Genomic DNA, 20,382 nt, shown 5'->3' on the forward strand with positions numbered 1-20,382 from the left:
CCAAACCTTTTGTATTTTCGTCCAGTCGCGGGGAGACGCGATCGCGTTGAGGCGCGTCAACGGGAGTCGTAAATTCCCGTTACGATTATGCGAATCGACACCACGAGCAGGGCGACCCCCTTGTTTCTTTTGGGATAATAGGGGTTGTTGTTGTTGAATACAACTGCAGTCTACAGTTATATAATATAAATATATTTACACCAAATTACAACACTTAGAACGTAGACAGAAATGTTTGACGTCGTCGTATCGGAAAGTATAATGATTGACCCGAGGGTTGATAGAGTTGGCGCGTTGAATGCCGAGAACTTGTTAGAATAGTAGACTTGACTGCCTGATGAGCGAAAGAACAGTGGAGTTGACTGACCGAGGTGTGTAAGAGCAGTAGTCTTGGCTGTCCGAGGAGTGTAAGAGCAGTAACAGACCCATCTCGTACTATTTAGGAGGAAAGCTCGATGTGGATGTGCCCTTTTTGAACTAAGAACGCGGACTCGTTGTTCACACTTTTCGGTAGAAAAGGGAGGGTAACGATCCGCGATGCCCATTGGTTATAGCCAAAGTTAATAAACAAAATACGAGGAGAAAATCTCCTGCGGATGTGGCTCATGGGTGTCCTTGTTCCTGGGAAAAACCAGCTATTTCGCGGGGCACATCCGCTTTCTTCGTAATTAGCAAGAGCGTGCAACAAACCCAAGGACCATTCATAAACCGAAAATACATATGTAAAGAGAAGTTAAGTTAAAAGATTCGGTTTATGGTGGTTCCTTGGGTTTATTGCGGGTCAGTGTAACGAGGGGTAGGCCTTGGCGGCCAGACCGAGAGGGACGTCGCACGGACCATCTCGCGCGACGTAACACCCAAAATCAGACCAAATGTGTTTGGAATGTTTTAACGAATACCATACGATATAGGATAATGTAATATATTATGCAGAATATAAATTATTAAAAAGTATGGTATAATGTGTTTTTAATATTTTTATGTTGTACATCCTATATATAATATTGTATATTTAATTAACTCGAACAAGAAGAGAACGGGGCCCCCACGGAAGTATACCCGTCGCATAGATATGTGCAACGTGGCGACGAACGTGTTAAGTAAAGAAACATTTTATTCGTAATCTCATTCTTCCATAGTATTGGAACTATAATTAATCACATTTCAAAATGAAACTTAATTGATTATGATCCTTTTAATTTTGGCTGGAAGTTTCTGTATGGAAAAGTTTCTATCGTCGAGAAAGCGAAAGATGCTGGGAACTTTTGAGCTGCAACGATACGTACATGTATATAAATTATTTTTCATCGTCTGTACATTAATGGATTTAAATAAATTTAGAAATGAGGTATTTCCACTCGGACTCTGTTATGTAAATTAGTAATTTCACGTATGGTAACATAATACATTATAAGATTTGCTTATAAGTGCAACGAAAGTCCACCTCGTAGTTGCGGGAAGTATACCCGTCGCATAAATATGTGCGACGTGGCGACGAACGTGTTAAATGTATACTTCTTACCTGCATGAAATATTGCTGATTTACTTGTACTGTATTACGTATTTGTACGAAAATACAACATAATATTAGGTTGTCCGGAAAGTGTCTTTCTTTCGCAAACGTGTTTTTAACAACGATGCATCTTCATAGAAACGTGAAACCATTTTATCTCAACAGAACAAAATGGATCGTTCGACAAAATAATATAAAAGAAAAAACGTTGTGCGTCTATTATTTCCTCGTAAAACGAAAGAAACTTTTCGGACAACCTAATATTTTAAGTTTCATAATGATCAATGCAGAATCGGAATGCATTATCACTTTAAGAGGAAGTTTAATGTGCATCGTTTGATATTAAAGTTTCACGAAAGTAACTTTTATTTGAATAGTTCTCGAACTAAAAAGATTAATAAAGGTCAAAGATTACATCGATTTTCTGTAACAATCCAACGGTCAATGTGCTTATCCATTTTCTACTTGCTCAGAATTTTCTTAGAAACTTGCCACGTTGTCTGAATAAGTAAAGAAGTTAAGCTTACCCATCTCAGAAACAGAATAAACACGATTAAACATTTCTACAGAAGGAAATTGTTACTGTAATAAATGCAATTTGTTCATAACGAATATACATAGAATTGTATTTAATTTTATACATGAAAATTAATTAAAACAGGGGAATTAAAATTAAAGAGAGGAATTGTAACGTTGTACAAAAAGAAATTGGATGCAATAATTGACATAAAAGTTTCGTTACGTTTTTCAAATACGTACGTAGGAACATTGTAAAACGAAATGTCTCTAGAAATATTTGAGATAAATTTTTTAATATTCGTTATTTGCGCTTTTCTTAAAACATAAAAGAAATGATGTTCACTTTCAGTAGAGATGATTGATACAAAAGGATGATATAACATTTCTCAAATATCATGGACATCTGGAATCGCGTCAAAAGGAAAGGAATAAATATCATTCGTTCCTTTTTCTCTTTTCGTCGTGTCTCGTTGAGCAAGTTTCCTCTCAGGAAGATTTCACGCGAAAGCTTTTACTTCATTTATATAACACTTTTTCTATAAGCTACTTTTAATTATCTTTTTTTTCTAATTACTTTTACTATAATTTAAATCACGTCGTGTAAAGAAAATAAATGTCGCGATCGTTTCTAGCAAGATGTTACGCACATGACAATTTGTTATATAACAATTTGTTATAACGTTACTAAAGTACAATTTGTCTAATTCCTAACGAATACGAATTATAACGAATCCTTTGAGACGTTACGATGAAATAAATCAAACTCGTATAGAGTAGCATAAATTATAAAAATAGATAGAATTATAAAAATAAATAAAGTAGGATTCCGGTGGAAATAAGGTAGAAGAAAATTGGGAAGGAGATTGACAAAACTGTTGGACTTTTTCCGGAAAAGATGGAGGACCGAACGCGTAGCTATTTGGCCCTTCCAGGCATGTCAATCAATTCGAGAGAATCGATAAGCAATATCGCGGTCCGGTGATTGACCCATAGCCACCGCGGTCGTCGAAATTGCATGCGCTGTACTTACCAGCGTTTTTATGGCACGACTAGTGCAAAGAAGCGTACGGTATCATGGTCGGCATACTGACTATTGTTAATAACCGCTGACTCGCCCTGTCTACTCGTGATTCATTCCGTGACTCAGACGTTCAAAATTGGCTGATCGCAAATGGGAAATGGTATTCGTAGGGGCATACTCGCAAAAGTATCTGGATGCCATTGAAAACTTTGATGTCCGTGTTGTATGTATCGTGCAAAATATTTTCAAACTTTTTCACGGCAATGTGAGAAGATAATTAATTTTCGAAGAATTAATTTCTGAAGGAGATTATTAAGTATTGACTTCAAATTGTGACTGAAACATTCAGTTTAATTTTTTAGTGCGTTAAAGATGGGATGTCAGTTGAAAGGAAGTGCCATGGAATTGAGTAGTTTAATCAACACTATTGTTCCCTATCGTACGTAAATACAAACCTTTCGTTCGCGTTAGCAAAAGCTGTCAAATATGTAGATTACTTAATTAATTACTTTAATTAACTATGGGAAATACTCACATTGTGTGTGTTGTAATTAGACATTTATGCAAATTTGTATTTTTTCCAAGGCAAATAAAGAAATAGAACCTGGGCAGAAATTTGTTTTGTTTATTAAATATTGTGATAGATGGGGGATTTTTTAATACTGTACGCAGTCTGTACATTTTTCCACTTGTCAATCTCCTATGCATAAAGTCTGCAGTCTAATTGTAATAAATGTTTGGAAATTTTACTACTACTGAAATAGGTCAGGACGAGTTTAAGTTAAATCGGTAAAATTACCATAAATTGGTAAAATTTGAAACCATTCTGAAAGTGTATATGTGCATGGAAGTTGCAACACAGTTATTGCAAACATACACCTAATGAAAAACGAGTATATGCCATGAATGGTAGTCGTAAACGTACAATTACTGTTAAACGTACTCTCACTACGTATTATAACTTATGCAGCGAATAATTGGCTACTCAAATACTTTGACGATATTTGCGAAGTGTACGCTTGCAGTAAACGTTGGGTGGAACGGGAAGTTCCGCTTTTACTGCTAAACTTGAGCATGTGTTTCCTCCTTTGGGTATATTATTTTCAATCGATGTATGCTCCATTCCTTTCGATGATTTTCCGCCGTATTATTCCATCGCTGTAAAACTGTCTAGCCTTCTGACAGGAAGAAACGCTCCAATTCGCTTTTGCAGTCTTCCAAAGGAGGCAAGTTCTTATTGTCGAAGTAGTTTTGTAACGAGCGAAATAAGTGAGTGTTTAAGATGGCGAGTGTTGAGGTTGTTCGATGTATGTGAACAAAGGAACGCGTGGATAAATTGTAAGGTAGAAAATATATTTTAATACAGAAGTGTAAATACAAGTCGGAATATAATTTGAGCTGGTCCAGATCCGCACGCTAGCAGCGTTACCCTATGACTGAAAGCCCTGAAGCCATCGTCGCCTGTCTAGAGTTTATGGTCCGTCTTCGTCCCAGTCTTTTGTCTATACGCTGTCGATGGCTTCAGTGCCTGAGAAAACTAAAAAACCAGATGTAGAGTTTTCTTAAAAGCGATGACCACTTCAACAGAGAGAATGCCACAGATGGTGTGGAATATCTCACACAAGCTACGTCAATTTTTATCCTGTGACGATTGACACATGTGGTCTTGCGTTGTCTTAATAAACTACGTTTCAACTTGCCCCAGGCTAACGAAAAACAAGTATCTCGAAAAATGTTTGCTTCATATTCTGCAACTGTTTGTTAAGTAATCAACGATACGACGGATCCATCTAACTACGAAAAAAGGAATGAACTTTTTGTGCAATTCAACATCTTCCAACTCGTACATACATTTTCAGATCTGTTTCACATTTGGCCGATATAATCTCGTTATAGTGTTGGAGGAATTCCTAAATGTTTCTGTTGAGATTATTAGACGTATATGAATACAAAGGAACGCATGGATGAATTGTAAGGTAGAAAATATATATATTTTAAATACTAAAGTGTAAGTACAAGGTTCGGAATATAATATGAGCTGATCCAGATCCGCACGCAGTGTTATCCTATGACTGAAAACCCTGAAGCCATCGTCGCCTATCTACTGTTCATGGTTTGCCTTCGACACAGTTTTTGTCTATGCGCTGTAGATGGTTTCAGTGCTTGAGAAAACTAAAAGCCAGATGCAGAATTTAGAAGGGATGACCACTTCAACAGTTCTCTGTATAATACGAGAGTCAAATATTAACACTGGAACTGCATGGGAGTTCAAACAGTTTCTTTTTTATTTGCGTTTATTTTACAATCAATTCTCGTTAGAGAATTTTAAGTAAATTTATCTGGCGTGGTACTATGACATGGTTGATAAGCGTTTGTAGTATGTTTGATTCTATCTGAATCTAGTGCTTAGGTCTAAGGTGTAATGTCTTTTTAGCCTGCGGATCTGTTCCGACGTGTCGAGTAGTTGAGTAATTAGAGGGTTTTGGTGGTTGTTAACTCTCGTGCTGTGTCTATTGCTGAATTTGGATAATTCTTCTTTGACTGTGGGTATCTTGAGGTCGTGATGTATCGTTTCGTTGGTGACATACCAAGGTGCATCTATCAGGGATCTTAAGGTTTTCGATTGGAATCGTTGAAGAATTTCCATGTTGGAATTACTCGCTGTTCCCCATAGTTGGATTCCATAGGTCCAAACAGGTTTTAACATAGCTTTGTATAGTGTAATTTTACTTTGCGTGTTGAAGTTGAAACGTCGGCCGATGAGCCAGTAGAATTTTTAAAATTTTGCTTTGAGTTGTTTGCTTTTATCTAAGATATGTTGTTTCCATGTCAATCTTCTGTCCAGAATCATGCTCAGATATCTGACTGACTCTTTATCTGGAATAGGTATATTGTTTATCGTCACCTGTGGGTGAGTTTGTTTTCGTGGCGTGAGAGTTATGTGGCTGGATTTGTTTTCGTTGACTTATTCAAACAGTTTAGTCAAATGTTTTAAAGACACTTAAAGACTCCACGTGCTGTTGTATTTATCGTTCCTTCGGTAGATAACGCAATGAGCGAGGGAACAGTATGTCTTTGGTTGCAAAACGCATGATTATCAGGTTTACTTTATTTGAGGGCACAAAAGCCATTGGATTTTTACATAGTTTGGGGATGAAACATTAGCAAGAAACGTTTAAAACACATTTTATCTGCGACGCCCCGGAACAAGTGTGACGCCAACAAGCAGTTCGGAAGCGATCGAACACGGTCGCATAACGAATGATGAAATTCGCTGGAAAGCTAGTATGAGTCGTAGGAGAATGGTTTCCATTATTCGGAAGGAGTTAAAGTTCCGCAAAATCATGGCCATCGAGGAAGGCGTTAGGAGGAGAAGGTTTCAACAACAACGAAGACGTAGAGTAATCCGCGCGCGACTGGTTTCTCACCCGAGCCTGCACTTTCTACGAAACTGGAATGAAAAAGTTGGCAATACAGCGGCAAAAGCGTAAATATAGAAACGGAAAAACGTAGAAAAATAAGCGGATTGTTCTTTTTGAAACATTATACCGAGATATAAATGTGCAAAGTTCGGTTCACGTTTGACTGACTCTCGTACATAAAAAGTACACTCTCACACATATAGAAAGTTTCTAATGCTTTCAGGAGCCACTGTAAATGTCGCAAGTTAGGCTGTATACCTAACTTATTCGCGGAATGAAGCATGTTTAAAATCCCGGGCAATCGGTGTTCCGGTTACATAAATTTTTCCGTAAAACGGATCGCGATCGATGGCCGCGCCCAGGGTGCAGGAAGTTTCAGGGCGCAGTCAAGCATCGAATCGTTTGACATTTCCGAACCGGTTAAATGTCCTGACATTTCACAGCCAACGCCTGCCAAGTGGCTCGAGCCGTATGTTCGACAGCGTTACCACTTGCTAATTACTGTTCGTTCGGTGATTGCTTCGACTAATCACCATATTCGCCAAGAAATGCGACACGGAAAACGGAAGCTGAGTACCTGGTCCATAGTTAGCCTTGATAACCACTCGGTTTACGAAAGCTCAAGTCGTCCGGATTCTATCGTAGCGTTGCGGTAGGAGCGACATCCATTCCATCCCATTAACGTTACGATGCGAATCCGAAGCGACCCGATTGCGTTTTGTTACTACGACACTACGTGGCCATTATATCGGCGATAACGTCGTGACTGCGGTTAGCATTTGGTTTAATTCTGCATTCACGCAACGATTCGAGTTCACGTCATTCTGACCGACGAATAGAAATGCTCTCGGTGAATAATTGACTTCGTTCATTGCGCCTGATAGGCGCGTCGTTACGTTGATTAATCAGTTAACAGCGACCATTCGAACGACCAACTGATAAGTTTAATGACTTGCATGCGATCGCGTTAATGCACGCGCGTGTATTTATCAATTGGTCGAAGTTATGGTTCAATAAACACCCCTCAATGTAATTCGCAAGCTCGATGCATGGGTAGTTCGCGTCGTCAGTTAATAAATTTTAAGGAAGTAATTTACTCGGTTGAATATGCGATTTTGTAAACCAATACTGGATTGACTATGTCAGTTACGATGCTGTAAATTTTGTCCGTGAGAATGAGTCTTTTACAAATTCGATTTAATAAAAGACAAATTAGTCTTATATTACGTTGTCCGAAAGTGTGTTTCTTTCGCAAACGTGTTCTTTCCAACGGTGCACCTTCATAGGAACGTGAAAGCAAGTGTGAAAAGCCGCAGTGTTTATCTCAACAGAAGAAAATGGATCGTACGTAATTCGACAAAATAATATAAAACAAACAACGTTGTGCGTCTATTATTTCCTTATAAAAGGAAAGAAACTTTTCGGACAATATAATACCTGTAGTTAAACTTCTTTCGTTAATTTTGTTATAATTTTTTAAAAATCTTCCCATTTATCATCGACGGTAATATTTGTTACTTTTTTTTTTTACAGCTTCCAAGTTATCAAAGCTTTTTCTATCTAAAACTTTTTTTAAAGATTGGAAATATAAAAATTTGTTTGTGTCAGATCTGACGAGTGTAGTGAATGGGAAATAAATTTCAATTTCCGCTTCAATATCCCAGCTGTATTTTCTCTTTCTTTTTCGCATTCCTGTTATTACATCCGATTCTGCATTGTCGCAAAGATACAAAAGATTTTTTCAATACGAGAGAATAATCTTTTAATTTGCAATCCCTGCTACGTTGTATTTCATATTTTTGCTCTTGCAAGTCGTTATTGATAGCTTTATTTCTGCCGAATAATTTATAATAAATTGTTCCACGTATGTTCGATGCACAGAACATTATTTTTTATCGTTGAATCGGCCAAGCTTTCTCCGTTTCATTTTATAATTTTACCTGCTAACCAAGTAGCACAAAAAATCATTTTTAAATTTTTAAAACGCTCTTTAAAAAAGCTCATTGTTATTTCTGATGATTTGAAATGACTTTCGTCAGATGCGTTATTTAATTATCACCAGACTGCAGATGTTCATGCATTTTTACGAAATTTAAAATTCCAAAAATTTACAAACCGTATATTTTTTTTTTATTTTATTTTGGTTTTTTTACAATTTGTCCTGAAGGACATTTGGTAAAGTGTTATATCTTATTGGTGAAAAAAATAAAATAAAAATAAATATAGCATGTGGGTGGCTACCCCCAGCGGGGTGCCAGCTTCGTGTTTTCTAAGTTATATCTTTTATGAGTAAACCGTATATGACATGCAAAAATATATATTTTTAACAATATTTAAAGTAGAACACTCGGTATGATATTTAGCGGACGGAACAAATTTCTACTCAGATTCCATTTCTTTGATTATGTTCATAAACGTATAAAGTTGCATAAACGTCCGTAGTTTAGTTGTTAATTTTTTAGTTATCAAGTTTAGTTGTCGAATCAACGGAATAAGCGAAAATCTATTCTTGGTGATTTTAATAAGGAATTAAATAAATCGAAATGTTTCCTCTTTATTACGTACTAAAATCTTCATTGCGCTCGTAATCCGCAATAGTTAAACTTCAACGTTAGACCATAGGAATGAATTGGACAAAAAGTGTCGAATTTGTATGTGACATAAAATACAGACAGAGATGTGCTTCAGCGACTTATTCGGTTACTTCTCGCACTTAATAATTCACGGATTGCGCCTCGAACTTAATCTGTTTTCACGGAAATGCATATCTTACCTGCGACATTCGAGCTGCAGATTCAAAGTTTAAACGCAATGTTCCAGATAGGTGATTCTGAATTTTCTTCGACGAATTCGGTCTGCGCTAGAAACTTTCGTTAAACGTTCCTCTTCAGACTAAAATTCTCAGCACGAAGCTGCGCAAATCATTACGGCGAGTAGGACGAGTAGAACACAGTCCGCCAAATGCAGAACGAACGTACATTGCTACATCTGTTGCACTGTGATCAACTTGAAACTCACGTAGCTTGGAATGTCTCATATAAACTATACAACTATCCATTTCGAACTTCTAAGAATATTTCCGAATATCTAATTACCAGCAGCAGTATCTTACTCCGGTCGTTGTTAGAAACTGTAGAAACTACATTACGAACAGTTTTATGAAAACACTGATGAGCTATTTACGAGAACAACGTAGCAGACAAAACTATTGCAAGTATACGGCTCATAAAAGATATAACTTGGAAAAAACGAAGCTGGCACCCCGCTGGGGGTAGCCACCCACATGCTATAATTATTTTTATTTTATTTTTTTTTCATCAATAAGATATAACACTTTACCAAATGTCCTTCAGGACAAATTGTAAAAAAAAAAAACAAAATAAAAAAAAAAAGTATACGGCAGTCAAGTTCCGGAAAAATACCGTGTTTTACGAAACGAAGAATCAGTGCAAAAATAATGGCTAGACTCGAATAATTAATAAAAGTACTGTAATTTTGTGTGCTACACCGGATTAGCCGCGTAGTAGTGATACGCATATATGAGTATGAGTGTGTGTGGAGGAGTATGCAGCGTCTTATAGAATAGAAGAATGCAACTGTTCCGTTCGCATGGTGGTGAGAAGATGCTGAGACACGTGCGATGGATATCTACGAATATCTTGTAAATCACATATCAAGTGAACATGAAACTATTTTATTATCATTTCTACGTGTAATGTAAGTGTTGCTGTATATTTATTTCGCCGACTAAGATCCACAATTCTCAACAAATACATTATATTTGTGGCGGCACTCGACAGTAAAATACCACCACTCGACATTAACTAGTGTTAGACGATGACAGCACAGTGGTTAGCGCCTTAAGTTAGGAACGTTCGGAATCCGGGTTCAAATCCCGGCGACTGAAGTTCGAATTTTCTTCCACGTATTTAAATTAGAAAAAATAGAGCAGTATACCCCCAGCAGCGACATCTACACCAGCAACAACTATCACGGTCTATTCACCTAATATTATTTCTTCGTAACCAAGAGAAAAACATGTTCATTGAAACAACCAAACGTTAATTTGAAATTACAATCTTGGCTAGCATTATAAATAAGGTATATCTGTGAAACGAAACTTTAAAGAATATTATACTATTTGACGTAGTGTTCCAGCTCCATGGATTTCTTCATCTTCAAAGTTGTAAGATCCAAGTTCACAACAATGGTACGTGATTTTCACACCAGCGGTTGCTTGTCGGATTAATCTTGACCAACTTGTTCTGAATGGCGAGCAAAGAGATAGACAGTCGCGAATGATCGATCGAGTGGTCGTACCGCGTGAGCGCCAAATGATGTCGTCGAAAGACTTTTAGCCTAAATGATCCTGAGGAGCGTCGAACGATTCTCCTAAATACCCTATGGTGATCGCATGAATTCTCAACTGAATTCAGATCTAAAAGTTAACAGCAAATGAAGTAAATTCTGTAACGATGAGATTTATAAGGACTAGCGATGATGGGTGATGGTCGTCCAGCAATGAACCATATAACGTCGTAAGGGGTAAGAAATGCTAAATTTTATGAAAATTCCTCAGGATTATGCGGGTCCGAATAAAGTATATATTTGTAGAGATGATTGCCATTTCGATCGAGGAGTGGATTATATAGCTTATGGTAGGATCATGGGACGTAACAAAAGCTAAATTGCTGCTGTCTATGAACGTTCTCGACGATTCTAGACATAGGATATTTCAGAGGATTTTGATGAAGTGTAAATTTTAATGAAACAATACTTCATACAAAAATACTTTACACTCGATAATCTCTGTTAACATTGATTGAACAATTGAAAGTATATCGCAAATTAAACAGGAACTTGGAATAGAAAGCGAGACAAGATAAATCTTCTCCACTTCGTTCTTGAAAAGATACACTCCGTTTAGGAATAAAATTAGAGTCTGTTTCTTGGAAAGTTTAGTGTTCAGGAAACTAACTTGGTCGAATCGAGTTTAGCTGAAAAATGGGTATGACGTGAAGGTACAAATAACGAGATTTATTATACGAGCAATATTATTTCTAACGCGAGACAATATATTTCTATAAACGTCACGGCTCCTATTCTTCATTCCACGTCATCCTTCGCGGCTGCTTTTCTAAAATATTAGTTTTTCTTCCATATAGTTTCGTAAAAGAAAATCGACCGATGAACGATTGGAAGATTCTAGCTAGTTCGGAACGCGCATCATTTTTCTTTTCTCCAAAACATTTGTACATAAAAATATATATGAAAAGCAACGATATTCGTCAAGAATACAATATCGATAAGTCATGATATATTTTAGTCACCTAAAAATTATTTGCTGCCAAAATGTATTTTAGATTTACGTGAACCTGCGTTTATTTATATTTCTATACTCCGAAGTGGACATATTAAAATCCAATAATTGGATTAATATAAAATAGATTTTATGAAATATCACGTATCTATTTGAGAATGATGTTGTCGATCGTCATAAGCTCTGATTAGCTGGCGATAACGCGAAACAGACAGCGCCGTTATCGCGACAGGGCCCATCAGTCCTGTAGCAATATCGTGCCACACCCATGAGCAAAATGCACTGTTAGTTACACCGTTACTCCTGATAATCACGTAGCATTTAATAGCGATTGCACGTCGCGACACTATAATCTTTGGATATGAGAATATTGGTAATTTCGACGTCAATTTAGTTACAATGATTCCTCGCTTTAATGCGTCCCTTCCTTATAGCATCGTATTTCGAAGCTATAAGCGAATATCTGCGCTAATAAAATTATATCACACAGAAACATCGCGTTTCGAAAAACAAAATTCGCCCTCGGGCGTAAACAATGATATTTCAGATGAAGCTCTATCGTTCAGTTGAAGACACTTCATCTGCTATTAACTCTTAGATCTGTCATTTACTACTAACTCTTCAGGCAGAAGACACCCTGATTTGCTAAGAAATCTTCGCTGAAAACAGTTCTATGCGTACTACTCGCGTTCTTAAAAGTTGTTGGAAATATAAAGCGTATATTTAAAGTCAGTGTTACAATCGTTCAACCACCCCTATTATCTTAATCAAAGTAGGGGATCGGTTGATTCTTGGTGTGGGTTATCGTATTCGAGCCGGATACATGTGCACTAAACCTTGAAGACAAGTGTGTATACCAGTGACACTCACAAACACACAGTGCCACGTGATTCCATCATAATCATCAGCGCAGCAAGTCCCAATAACTTCAATCTCGCAGCGACTGGGTAAGCTCGTTAATTGCATGGTCAGGCCCAATTCCCGTCACAACAAACAGCAACTGTGCGTCAAAGACTGATGTCACGTTGAATCATGACTGCTAATCGAAAATACCTCATTAATGATTTGAAACTGAAAGGAGAAGCGTTCAAGAGAGAGTTAGAATCGTTTCAAACGGTACTTGATATCTATGGTGAAAAAGGCTCGATAAACGTCATTCGAAGTCTTTTATACGACTTAGAAGAAGAATATATCGCATTTAAAGGAACCCAAAGCAAATTGGACAATATAGACGATGGTCAGACAATGCAGGAACGCATTGATCTAAGAAAGGCATTTAATAGATGTAAAGGACGCGCTCAAGATATAATAGAAATGATAAAAATGCAGATAAGCGAGCCTCTGTACTTGAAGAAAGAGAAAATTTCAGTAGACGACATACTGCATCAGGAATTGATCTTCCCCGATCTGGTGCAGAGCGTTCGTTGCCTTTCATCAATTATTCACAACGTGGAGAAGTACGTGCTGAGTTCTGACCAGGACACCAAAGACAACTTCCAGTCGAAAACCATGACAGAGAGTTTGTAATCGATGATGGTCGACATATCCAGCATTTCCAAGATGAATTTCCGTCAAAATATGTCGACGTTCGATACTGTGTCCTCCACCACGTCACCTGCAGCACCTCCAATCGACGATACCATAACGCAGAATGATTCTTTGAGACAGGATGTATCAACGGTGATAATACGATGATTAGAAAGAGTACTTTTAGGCTAATGTATTTATGCTCGCATTTACAATCTGTAGCATGCACATAATTAAGTTTGAGAAATTTCTCTTAATAATATTACTTACTAATTTTCATGTGATTATAGTTTTTTACTCAAAACATATAATGTGATAATTCAAGATTCTTTAATTAACAACTAGAAATAGAAATGACGCTATTCTTTTATGTTATAAAATAGAATATTCCTTGTAAATATAAAATTGTAACTAACAAACTTGTTTGTTCCTCTTCGTTTGTTATCTACGTAATTTATGTACAAGTAAGATATTTTTTTAGATAATTTAGAATAAGATATTCATCATGACAAAATTGTAACTAACAAACTTGTTTGTTCTTATTAATTTATTATCTGCGTAATTTATGTACAAATAAGATATTCTTTTATATAATTTAAAATAAGATATTCATCATAACAAAATTCTAACTATTAAATTAATCTAATCCTGCTTTATTAAATACGTAATTTATGTGCAAATAAATTATTGCTTTACAAGAAGAAAAATAATATATTCTTTCTAAGAAAATTATAATTATTAAATTTATCTAACTCTGTTTTATTATGTACATAATTTATATGCAAATAAATTATTGCTTCACAAGAAGAAAAATAATATATTCTTTCTAGGGAAATTATAATTATTAAATTTATCTAACTTATCTGCTTTATTATGTACATAATATATATGCAAACAAAATATTGTTTTACAAGAAAAATAATATATTCTTCCTAAGGAAATTATAATTATCAAATTTATCTAACTCTGCTTTACTATGTACATAATTTATATGCAAATAAATTATTGCTTCACAAGAAGAAAAATAATATATTCTTCCTAAGAAAATTATAATTATCAAATTTATCTAACTCTGCTTTATTATGTACATAATTTATATGCAAGCAAAATATTGCTTTACAAGAAAAATAATATATTCTTCCTAAGGAAATTATAATTATCAAATTTATCTAACTCTGCTTTATTATGTACATAATTTATATGCAAATAAATTATTGCTTTACAAAAAGAAAAATAATATATTCTTTATAAGGAAATTGTAACTATCAAATTTATCTAACCCTTCTTTATTATCCACATAATTTACACTTTCATAGAAGGATGTGCTTAAATTAGAAGTCGTAGGGAAACGTACTAGGGAAGGAGAAGAAATCCAGCATCTCGGTTTATCCGTTTCCTGCTGAATGCTTCAATTATTTCGTGACGTCAAATAAGGAGCGTAGCTTGCTGGAAAATCAAATTACAAGATCGTTTCACGAATGCGTCATACGTTCGAAGTTGAGCATGGTCGTGGTGATAGTGTTCTCTTTATTCTCGATATTAGACAAGATCCAATTTACCGTGAGTTCGGAAGGTGTGTCAACTATCAATATAGAACAATATTGACCCAATTGTACCGTGGAAGGCAGTCTGTGTGCTAACGTACTATAAACTCGATAGATCCTGTTGTTCGTGGCCGGAAACGTAACTCGGAAACTCGGGATTAATAACGGCGGAACGTGTCGCAGCAAGATAACTATCTAAGACATTCTACTTTCCGTAACCAAAGCACACAGTTATCTGGATCGAAGATTCGGAAACATTTTGCCAAAGATCAACTTTATCGAATTGCCAATCTGAAATTAAATTTATATTTTCTTAACGTTTAATTATCGCTGTAATTACTACGCTAGTCAGAACGAACAGTTTGAAATTTTTTGTAGAAATTTGGTAAATTGACGACGGTACATTTTGGCAGCTTCGAATTAAATGAATTATTATACATTTATTAATTATTTTGAATATCATTCAGTTCGAAATGTAGAAATTATAATTATCAAATTTATCTAACTCTGCTTCATTATGTACATAATTTATATGCAAATAAATTATTGCTTCACAAGAAGAAAAATAATATATTCTTTCTAAGGAAGTTATAATTATCAAATTTATCTAACTCTGCTTTATTATGTACATAATTTATATGCAAATAAAATATTGCTTATACTTATCTCGTCTTATACTTATTGCTGTCTTATTGTATTCTATATATTTTGATAGCATATTTATAGGATTTATTTATTCAGAAATATTAGAAATTAGGATTTCCACTCATTTCTATCCTATATGATAAGTTTATTCATAGATGGATTTATTTACAATGGAAACGATGGTTATTTAACGTGAATTAAATACAGCAATGTGCTATAACTAAGACAACTAAATGGATAATTCACAACTCACAACTAATAGTTTACAACTCACAACAACTCGGCAACTCTCTCTCTCGACTCAACTCTAGACTCCCAACAACTCGACTCTCAACTAATGGCTCCTCACAACTCGAATCTCGGTTAACGACTGTTGATTAATTCGTCTTTCTCCCTTAAGTATCCCTTTGTGTTTACCCCTACCACGTACGTGGTTACGTATCATGATCACGTAGATCTTCTTCCGCGTAACTATTCGACTAAAGGACCGACGACGATGGATGGGCCGCTTGGTCCATTGAAGTCGCTTAGGCTCTCTTGCAACATCGTTTATAGTTCACCCGATATTTCTTAGGCAATCTGTACACGATACTACATCTTTTACATTTTATATCATTTTATACTTGATTATAATTCATATATTCTATATACATATATGTAATATTGTAAATCTTGGGGTAATTCAGGTGATCGATTCTAAAGTCTGAAAATCGAGTTTATTGTGAAAATAACTAGATAAAATACAAAATAAACAACAATTGATATCCGTCTATAACAATAAATAACAATAATTTACATAGACGCGAAATAACAAGTTCTATACAATGTTTACCTGAAAATCGAGAATCGATTTTCAACGTCCTGAGCTACCGATCTTTCTTTGCCAATCTTCAAAATTTTAAATGGTTATTCTGTGCTCTTGTCTGTCTCTGATGTTGCTCTCTGTCCGTCCGTTTGGGAAAAGAGTGTCTCTCAAAAATGGTTGACCGTAGAACTCTAAGAGGGTCGCTCTGACCGTTAGAAAAAGTTGTGCTACCCGTAAAACAAAAAGAATCCCTATCCCACGAAGCTCTAGGGAGTTTACATATATTTAAAAATAATAAAATTAAGAAACCAATGAATAAGACGTTAATTATTTAAGATATTCTTCATGCGCGCGAAACATTCTATTCTACAAGTTCCTGACAAATACACAATTACGTGTATAACGTGTTAAAATGTTTTGAATCACGGGTTGTTTTTGATTAGCTTTTCGAGTCGCGGCTCGCGTGTTCCAATTTTGTTTTTTCGTTACTCATAATAGATCGCTCATAATAGATCACACCCTTCTGATCCCACCAAACACAGAGCATTGTCTTTCGTCCACAGCGATTTGGTCTTGTAGTCGATGTCGGTGGTTCGCCTGGAGCTACCCATGATCTTTTACGCTTAGGATTCTCAAAATATATCCACTTTTCATCGCCAGTCACAATTCGGTGGAGAAATGACTTTCTTCTGTATCTGGCGAGCAGCATTTCGCAAGTGGTTTTTCGGTTTTCCTGCTGTCTTTCATTCGGTTCATGTGGAACCCATTTTCCCACCTTCTGGATCTTTCCCATGGCTTTCAAACGTATGGAGACAGCTTCTCGTGTCACGTTTAATCGATCAGCGAGTTGTTGTTGCGTTTGAGCGTCATCCTCATCCAACGATGCTTGCAATTCGCTGTCTTGAAACTTTTTCGGTGGTCTTCCACGTCCTTCGTTCCTCGCGTCAAAATTGCCACTTCTGAATTTTTTAAACCACTCAAAGCACTGTGATTTACCAAGAGCATGCTCACCGTAAGCTTCGACAAGCATTCGATGCGATTCCGCAGCAGTTTTCTTCAAATGGTAACAGAAAATCAATGCTGTCCGCAAATCATAGTTTCCAGGCACAAAATTCAACATGTTCAACGCTATTACAAACTATGCTGTTGTATGAAACTTGTATTGTTGTAAGTCGAAAATGTTTGTGAGATGTCAATAAAGACTTTTGGCATCAATGACGCAGTTTAGTGATAACTACATTATCAGCTAGGACCATCTATACGCAAATTCCGGTTTCATACTTACAGATAATACTGCCTGATAATACTGCCATTTCACATTGTCTTACTTAAACGCATGATCTTCGATATTTCATCGATGGCAAAATTCAGTTTTAATAGAATAAATTATCATTACAGGTCACGCTCTCCATTTCCATTCTCATCAGCCTTCACGTGTTTTTCCTGCTGGTCGTCGAGATCATTCCACCTACGTCGCTGGTCGTGCCGCTGCTTGGAAAGTACCTGATATTCGCCATGATACTCGTCTCGATAAGGTAAGTGCTCGAAACATATTCCGAATAATTCAAATAGTCGTCTCTTAGCGCAGACTTCTCCGGTATATCGCACTGTATAAAGGTTCCAATATGATCTTCGAGCGGCGCAAGTTTCGCATTTGCCCGGAAACACGTTCACCGAGTTCGTCGCGTATTTGCGGTTGCATCCAAGTAGAAACGTCAAGTGGTTTGCAGACAAGCTGCAAACTTTACCTTCCTACAAAAAATATTTATTCGTTCCCAGAGATAAATACGCTGGGAATCGAAGTTTTCCTCGCTTCCGCGAACCTGTAAATCAAATTTAGTTTATTGTAGCGATTCAATTTTTCCCATTGAATTTCACGCACGCGTAAATCTCGCTGCGTTCGATCGCCGCGTTTCGCTTTACCTTTTCTGATATTATTCGCGAAAGTCAGCTTGTGGCTCACAGACATAACGTAATTTCGTCTCATTTGTCAATGGCCCGTAGCCCAATTATACGCGTACCTCTATGAATATTAAATAAACAGAGTTTAAAGAAGCACAAAGCAACGTCAAACCGCCGTGTACACCACAATTTTATAGATTTAAACGAAGCGGTATCTGCAACGAAAAGGCAAGCCGGTCAGCATAGTAATTAGCATAATTAAGAATAGGAACAATAGTTCCAAAAAAAAACGCATCTCGAACGTATGTTCTTAACGTAAAAGATATTATTTCTGCTGGTGTTTTTGGAAGGTACTTGGAAAATGGACCCTGTGATGGTAAACGATCGATATCGCCGCTTAAGATATTTTTTTTTAGAAAGCTAACGCCACATATCTTCCTTCGATTTGCAAATTCACAAGCGGTGGCATATCAAGAGCGCGAAGAACGGGCGCATAATTATGGTTGTCAATAGCCATAAACATGCCACGTTTGAACGCTGCGGACCTCAGGGATTTGCGTTTAAACTGCTTGCATAAGAGAATCGTATTGCTTGTATAGTGGTTTTCATACTTCTAAAGCGTATTTCAGATGAGATCTGAGCGCACTGACGTATAGAAATTTAACAACTATACCGTGATCGTTTATGCTTTTTTTGAACATTGGAACAGACAACGGAACAAAGAATTGGAAGGAAACTGCAAAATTGCGCAGAGTTGTAATTAAATTAAAATAGTCGCTATAATTAGATTGCGGATTTTTATATCTTTATGAACATAACTGAAGAAACGCAACTCTAAGAGAATATTATAACAAATACTGTACACTCTGATTATATGCGACGTGTGGTTCGTTGTCCCTTCGAATTTCCCATTTCCCACGTTCGCGAAAATCGAATACGAAAAAACCTAGTAAAATTATAATATTTTTCGACAATAACACGAGTCTTTGCTCGGATTCTATTTGCTTGTGTCGTGATAACACAGAAATCCGATAAGCATTGAGCGGTAAACGACAGGCGGCAGAGCGACGGAAAATAAATCTAACCCATAGATTCATAGAGACGAGCGACTCAATTGCATGGCCTGTTCCATGTGAATCTATAAATTTGATTTATTTTTCATCGCGCTTCTGTATAATCGCGGCCTCAGTCGTGTTGATAAAAGCTTGACTTTGCGTGAACATCTGCAATCTACTCGTAACAGTAACACAGCCAACGTAACAGATGCGTAGTGAACGATTAACAAGTATTCTAAACTCGCATTTTAACCTTCTGACTTCTGAATTTGAATTGCGTTGTCCAAGACATTGCTTGACACGCTCTGCCTCTATTCCTGTGTCGTACGATTTGTCGTTATCGGTGGATCTGGAGTTCTGTTAGCAGATTTTTGAGAGCGAATTTTGAAAGCGAAACGCGCCTGGAATAGGGAAATTATTGCGATTATAATTACTGTAATTTCCTTAAGACACTGGAGAACACTTCAACTTACCTAAGATGCGATATACTTGGGATCTTGTGTTTAGTGGCACTCGAGTGGTTTTGATCCGTTTTGGTCAGCCTGAAGACTCGCAGATACTTGTGGCGGCATATTGTGTTCAATCCGTGAGACTGTGCAAAATTTCATTGTATTATCGAGTGTCGAAGGAAAAGATCGTTTGAGAACAGGTTTCTTAAAATTCTATCTACAGTTTTCTTATTATACTGTATTTTCGTTTCATACAATGGAGTTTTCTTAGAAGTGGCGACCACTTCAACACGCTCCCTATACAATTATCTCTTTGTAAATATTTGAAGCTTAATTTCGTCAATTCAAATTAATTTATTACTAGAAACATATTACGAGAAGACTTAACAGATCATGTAGAGTGTTTCCTTTTTTACAAGTGGTAATATTCGACATAAAAGATAAAATATATTTAGATGCTTCTATTTACATAGATAACGCAACATATAGGCATATACGCGGTAAAATAAATATTTATGTATTATGTATATAACACAATATGTAGAAATTAAAACAACAACTAATCGAACAATACCCAATAGCTTGATTAAAAAATAACGACAAAATAATAATAACTAAATATTGCAAAAATTAAGCAGTTGAGTGAAAGAATATTCTCTT

The 20,382-nt window shown here is 36.3% G+C and overlaps 1 protein-coding gene across 8 annotated transcripts in view; it reads left to right on the plus strand.

Moving 5' to 3' along the window:
* Positions 1-20,382, plus strand: part of LOC132908990 (acetylcholine receptor subunit alpha-like) — a 389,316-nt gene that overhangs the window by 287,694 nt on the left and 81,240 nt on the right. For all 8 annotated transcript variants that reach the window (XM_060963531.1, XM_060963532.1, XM_060963534.1 and 5 more), the window contains one exon: positions 17,715-17,851. In XM_060963531.1, coding sequence (XP_060819514.1) covers positions 17,715-17,851 — 137 coding nt within the window. The remainder of the gene's footprint in view (positions 1-17,714; positions 17,852-20,382) is intronic.

Source organism: Bombus pascuorum, chromosome 7, assembly GCF_905332965.1.
Source record: "Bombus pascuorum chromosome 7, iyBomPasc1.1, whole genome shotgun sequence".
NCBI lineage: Eukaryota > Metazoa > Arthropoda > Insecta > Hymenoptera > Apidae > Bombus > Bombus pascuorum.